Consider the following 6,851-nt stretch of genomic DNA (forward strand, 5'->3'; position numbering starts at 1 on the left):
GTCATTTTTGCCTTAGTTCAAAACACACCGTTCATGTGTGCATTGTGAATCTTAACTTAAAACATACTCCTGGATTCTTTGGAGCAGTAAATGGAATTATTTCATGCTGTACTTTTTTTTTTTTTTAAAAAAAAGATAACCTTCCCTAGGAAACTGTATGATCATCCTTACCTTCTCTTGCAAGCTGAAGCAAATAATTTGCCAGATCGTGGACATTTTTGTTGGCAAAATAGTTGTAATACTGGAAAACTGTTATGATTTCCAAGGACAGACTAGAGGAGAGGACAGGCTCTGCTCGGTCCAAGATATGTGATACCAAGGTTTTGAACACTGTGTGTGACAAGATAAAAAAAAGCAGATTAAAATTCTAGGAGGCACTGTGCTGATTTAATAAGTTTGCAAGTCCTGGTACAGTGAATGCGGATGTTGCTTTTGATTCACATTCCTTCCCTAGTGCAACAGAGCCTACCATCACCCTGCTACTGGCACTCATGACAGGGCTGCCACACATCCAGAATTTCCCAGACATGGCCGGGATTCAGTCATCAGAAGCAGTGTCTGGGCAGGAATCACTGAAATGCCTGGGAAAATCTGGATGTCAGGAGTATAGATTTTGGCAAATTTACTTAACTCAAAATTCATTATTATTTTTCAGGGTTTTTTGGTGGTGGTGGGGTGAAGCTTAACTACTTTTGTGTCTGGATTTTCACTTTTTGAAACATGGCAACCCTAACCTATGACCAGTAGAAACAAAGAGTGCTTTATGCGCGCCTCTTCTGTGGACACACCCCCAGGTCAGAGCTGCTCTCTACCAGCAGAGAGGCACCTCTGTCCCATCTTAATTACCTGCAGCCAGTGGGTCAGGGCTTAGGATTGCTCTCTAAGTCACAGCAGAGCACGAGGACTAAGGAACTGAGGCAAATGCGTTACGTAAAAGTTGGGTTTTTATGAGGGATTTGAAGCAAATAAAAAGGTGGTAGCACACAGGCGGTGTGGGCAACAGTTACAAGCATACAGAAAAAGGCCCGAGTGTTGTAAATGAGAGTAAAGCCTCATGGAATAAACTTCAACGTAGAAAAAACAGTGGACATGGGGTAGGTAGAGGGTAGAAGGAGCAGGATTTGGAAAGGTAACCAACAGCACCACTTGACCCCCAATTTGATCAACCTGTAGCAGCAGTAGTAGTAGTACAGTATTAAGTACCACATTCAACAGCTCAGTTATTGCTAAATGTGTGGCCATGCAATGATGCCAGCCTGGTGGTATCTGTCTCTTGGGAGACAATGGAGGACTGTGAAATTAAACCATTGGAGAGTTACAGTGCCTTCTGTGGCTGTAGAGACTGATACGGGAGAGACATGTTTTGTTGCAGCTTGCCAATAGGCAATTTGAGAGGATCTAAGGCATTCTGGTAGGCCAAAACTCAGCTGTGAGCCAGCTAATGGGTTTTTGGATTAATAGGAGCTTGCTACTTTTGTAAGGGAAACCTATATTTCTCCAGAATCTGCTGGAAAATGCACACAAAGCATATCTATCTGCAAGTATTATAAAACAAAAGATGAGTAACTGGAACACTGGAGCAGAGTAGCAATTTTTGCCTGACTGGATACACTAGTTTATATAAATCATCAACTAAATCAATATTTGTGCTTCGAAAGCCCTTTGTTTGGGTTAAGTCATTTTGCATTTTGGAAAATATAACAAAATATTTCAGTGTGCTAATGTCAGCAAGCAACTTTGAAAGACTTAATATAGCTGTCAGTAGCCATGATTTCTGCTGGAGAGATTTCTTGCAGACACCATCAGCGAGATGGATGCTCTCTGCTGCTACTATAGAAACACACTGGAAAACTGTACCTGTTTCTGCAAGTCCTGGGCACTCGTCATTCAGTGTTGTAGCGAACATGGCATCCAGTTGTTTGATCATCTTGTCAGCAGAGACGTGGTAGAACCCAGAAGGATTGGTACATTTACTCCAGAAGGAAAGCAGAGAGACCCTTTTCTGGAATTCTGGAATTGCTGAATGGAAAGAAGATCACAAAAGAGAGATTGTCACTGCTTTCAGTATAAGGAAGATAAATATTCTAATCACAGCTGAATGTTTGCAAAGCTTAAGAGGCCCCACTGAAGGAACACGGACTGAAAATGCCAATTTCATTTGAAATTATAAGGGGTTGCACTGGCTTTTCGGAGTGAAAAATCTAAAAGGCAAAAGCAGATTTGTTCTGATTTGAAAAGGATAACCATAATTCAATTGCTAATCACCCTTTGTATACTTTGGACATGGATCCAGGTCAATGTAAGCACCTTTATCCCATTGATTCCATGGTTAACCATGTACATTTCTATTGAAAATCAATGGCTCACAAGCTTGACTGGATTATATGTGCTTACAACAGAAACTGACTTTAATCTAGGGCTATTGCTTTTCTGCACTTCCAGGCACTATGGCAAAGGGTTTGGTTTCTTAAGAATTTCATATCTCATTGTTTTTAAAAAAGGAAGAAGCAAACTTCAATCTAACCCACATGGTGGCAGAGATATGCATCGATAATACACTAGGAAATGTTTGTGAAAATGCATTTCACTTCTGAAATGAATAATTTCTTTCAGTTTTCAACATTTTTGTTTCCTAACCTATGGCTAAAGCCTATGATGCATGTAGGAGGGGAAACAGAAACTGCTAATCTGTTTTATAGTCCTTAGAAATATGGCTGTTCAGTTTCAATGACCTGGCGGACATGAATAATCCAATTATCGTGAACACACTTTAAAAACAACACACCCTGAATAAATACTTGTGAATAAATGGATACAGGATTGTATTGCACGCCATGCTTAAGGAACATTTAAATAGGCATCCATCCTTTCAAAATGGAAACTTTCCATGGCAGGTCTTACCTTCGCTTACAGGTCTGATGTTCCCGGTGTTCTCATTACTGATCTCTGCAAGACTCTCAATCACTAGAACCTGCTGGGACAGCTTATCAAGGAGGTTTCTTGTCACAAAGGGAGTTTTACTGGAGAATACAATTTGCTAGTGAAACAACAAAAGAAGAGCAAAGTTTTAGCATGTTATGTATACTAAATTCTCTGGATAGAACTTACATTAATTCTGCTGGTGTGTGTAATGCAGAAGCATATGCATTTTAGCAAGCAAAAATAGTATTTTATTCTATAGATGGGATCAGCAACAAAGTTTTGCAGTGTGACGTTGTCCTGCTCAGGATTCCATCCAGTCATGCCATCTTTCAAGATATTCCACCCCATCATCCCAAGTTTTCAATCCCCTCCCAACTATATATATCAGAAGTTGGGTGCCTCCCCGTCTCTGCCAAGCAGTGGCAAGAGCCCATGGGGTTCTAGGCACTCACAGAGGTTCTGTGGGCCTTTGGAGAACTGAGACACAGTGGAGACTGACGTGGCATTAAGAAATATGGTTTATTTCTATTTCTATTTACACCTTCAGTCTGTATGGAGGGAGTCTAGATCTCATAGAATGGTCATTTCAAGATGGGTTTGTCTCCCACAGCAGTGCAGCTGAGAAGTTCAAGGCATTTTTCCCGGCCAGCCTGCAGCCAGCCTGCTCAAGATGGATCCCAGCAATCCTTGCTCAATACTCTTTTCCTGTCACCTCACACCCAATTACCCTAGCAACTTTACAAACCCCCAGTCTGCTCACACCTCAGGGCAAGGGGAGGTGGAGACAGTTCTCTTGCATTGCCAACAGCCCTCAATGGCCCTGTATTGTTTCTTAATGGCTCTAGCTTGCCCAGGTTTGTTTTTTGCAAGGCCTAGCCCAGGAATTCCTCTGCAGCTTGTATTTCTCCCTTCACATCCCAAATAATAAAAATCCTAACATTTTTTAATTTCTAGGGTTTAGGGGGTCCCCCCAAAAAACACCCCACTATAGGTACCTGAATAAGCTGTGTGCAGTACTGTAAGTGCTTGACTATGGTGATATCAAGGCTTTCGTTCCCCGTGGTCAACGGAAGAGGGCTTCCAGCGACACTGGTACCAACTCCTGTGTCTTCTGTCAATGCTTCGCTGAGATGCCCCCTGGCTTCTGGGTGTTCTGACCTGTAACTGTTCATGCTGGGAGGTAAGTGAGTGGTTTGGATTTCTTTTTATGCAGGCTCAACTTGACTAACACCATGCAAAAGAGGGATTGTTGAAAGCACCGACCTGTAACCAGAAAGCCCTCACAAGGCCAAAAGGCTTTTAATGAAAGCATCATACCTCAAAACTGGCAGTGGCACAAGGTAGCCGGTGCCAAGTAAGTGTCCACATTTAAAGGATATATGGCTTCCACAGTGGCCTAATTGTTTCTCTCAAACAATGCCCCTTTTGTAAAGAGCTCTCGCTGTGAAGTCTTTGAAATCGGCCTTCATTAGAACTTGCTTTCTTAAAAAAAATAAATTAAAATGCACCAGCCACCCTGATCGGTTGACAACATGGTTTGCCAAACTGTTTTGCAGATTTCACTGGGTTATAGATTAGTGATTTTGAAAAGTTATACAATTAAGTCTTAATCTGTCAGTGCTTTACTAGCACATGATTAATTGCCAGCCAAGAAATTAATAAACAACAACCCACAAGTCGTTGAAGCAGAAGACGTGATGATTTCATCAGGTGTTTCAGGCACAGAACTCAGGTTTCCCATTTATTTATTTACAGAATAATGCAAATCTCAATGTTTGAATGATTGTTTCACTCTTTAAACAATTGTTCCAATATTTCTCAGTGGAAGGTGGATTATAGAGCATTTAAGAAAAGCTAAAGGGTGTTAATAATTGTGCTGACTTATTTTAAAGCAGCAGCAGGGATGCTACCAGGCTTTTCAGGATCTTCATCCAAACAACATCAGGTTCCTTAACCACCTTAAACAAAGACTCTATGGGTTTTATGAAACAAACTCTTACTCAAAGTAGATCCATTGAAACCAATGGTCTTAAGTTATTCATGCCTATTGATTTCAATGGATCTACACCAGGGGTCAGCAACCTTTCTCAGCCATGGGCCGGTCCACCATCCCTCAGACCATGTGGGGGGCTCGACTATATTTTTTTTGGGAAAAATATGAACGAATTCAATTGATAGTTTGAGACAAGCCAGGGCATTCTGCTACAGTGCTGTTGTTAGGCTTGACCCTGCATTGATCAGAATAGATGGATTGCTGCAGGTTCACACTTCTAATGGCCAACTCAGAAACAATTATTTTCTGTTTGGGTATGAATTAGGAGAAGCTAGAGCACAGGTAGGCTTGTGATGGCATGACAAAATGGTGCTTTTTTTGCATTTGATGATATTTCGATGATTTTAAAAAGTATCATAGAATCTTAGTTTCATAAAACTGTAGAGCTGGAAGGGACCACAAGGGTCATCTAGTCCAACCCCCTGAAATGCAGGAATCTTCTTCCCCAACATGTGGCTCGAACCCATAACCCTAAGATTAAGAGTCTCATGCTCTACCAGCTGTTGTTTTAAGCTGGAGTTGGGGACATTTCAGCAAAATCATAAATAAAATGTAGGCAACACTGTAAGCAGTTCTTCTAAACTTAATTATAATTGCTCTGTAGGCAAATCACTTATCTATAAACCCCAATATTTAGTTTAATCTTCCTTTAACAATGTGTGCGCGCCAGGACTGAAAGGACAAGTGCGAGAGTTTGGGCTTAAGTAAGAAAAGTACAAGATATTGGCTTCCGTACCTGTTTTTCTCAACTTCTGTATCTGAGAATACACAGTCAGTGCCTCGACCGCCATTGCAAAGCTCGTCAGTACCACCATCATCTTCAAAGTCAGAGGTGTTGAGGAAATCAAAACTTTCCAGTGCACTCTCAACTGTTAGGCTTAAGCTGGATGACCTGCTGTGACTGATTGCTGGTCTGCACTGCAACAAGAAAAGCAAAATGAATATGTGGAGGATGAGGGAGCTGATGAATCCATACATTCTCACTCCCCACCCGCAACAAAAAAGCATAGAAACCTTTTTTTAATAACAAAGAAGAAATTATCTGCATCTTCCTGAAACTACCAGATTCAACAATACAGTTTTTCACAATATGTGACGTAAATCTTCTCTTTGAAGATTTTTATGCTGTCTGGAAGTTGTTGTCTGTCAACCAATGAAATGACTTTTTGTTGACACTTGTTTTTAATTATAACATCTTTTATAATATGTCAATATAGAATATACAAATTTAGTATATTTGTGGGGTACTTTCTACCATTGGTGTAGTCTACTTGTGTGAGCTGGGTGCTCATTGATTTTAGTCACATAAATGTATGGTATTCACTTTTAATTTATTTATGAATAAAGCTACAGTGGTACCTCAGTTTTTGATTGTCTCTGTTGATGAGCGTTTCAGAACTTGAACACTGAAAACCCGGAAGTAAATGCTTCCATTTTCAAACACACCTCGGAAGTCGAACGGCTTCCGCTGAAGTACCACTGTATTTTTCTCAGTTTTCTCTATAAATTTGCAGACCGCCCTTCGCGCATCGGTTTTCGAACGTTTCGGAACAGTCTTCCAGAACGGATTACGTTTGAAAACCGAGGTTCCACTGCATTTCTATACCACCGTATAGTGTACAAGGCAGTGTACACTATAAAACAGAAAACATCATTTAAATAAAAAAATACAGATAATCATTCAGGTGACTAACTAATCAAAAATTAGACAGCTGCCAAGGCCTGTCACAACAACAACAACAACAACAACAACAACAAAAGTATTCAAGAGATACAAGAAAGTTAAAAGCGAGGATGCCTGACAACTTACTTTTAAGATTTCGTCTAGGTGTGTTACTTCTTGGTCCAAATCCTGAAATTCTTTAAATTGTTCTTT

The 6,851-nt window shown here is 40.5% G+C and overlaps 1 protein-coding gene across 5 annotated transcripts in view; it reads right to left on the minus strand.

Annotated features, from left to right (window-relative positions):
• Nucleotides 1-6,851, minus strand: part of RIPOR2 (RHO family interacting cell polarization regulator 2) — a 105,463-nt gene that overhangs the window by 7,602 nt on the left and 91,010 nt on the right. For all 5 annotated transcript variants that reach the window (XM_079983745.1, XM_079983741.1, XM_079983742.1 and 2 more), the window contains 6 exons: nt 6,786-6,851; nt 5,712-5,893; nt 3,918-4,086; nt 2,902-3,037; nt 1,858-2,019; nt 172-330 (listed from right to left, as the gene is read on the minus strand). The exon at nt 6,786-6,851 is cut by the window's right edge and continues 621 nt beyond it. In XM_079983745.1, the coding sequence (XP_079839871.1) occupies nt 172-330; nt 1,858-2,019; nt 2,902-3,037; nt 3,918-4,086; nt 5,712-5,893; nt 6,786-6,851 (874 nt within the window). The remainder of the gene's footprint in view (nt 1-171; nt 331-1,857; nt 2,020-2,901; nt 3,038-3,917; nt 4,087-5,711; nt 5,894-6,785) is intronic.

This window comes from Podarcis cretensis, assembly GCF_951804945.1.
Source record: "Podarcis cretensis genome assembly, chromosome: 7".
Taxonomy (NCBI): Eukaryota; Metazoa; Chordata; class Lepidosauria; order Squamata; family Lacertidae; genus Podarcis; species Podarcis cretensis.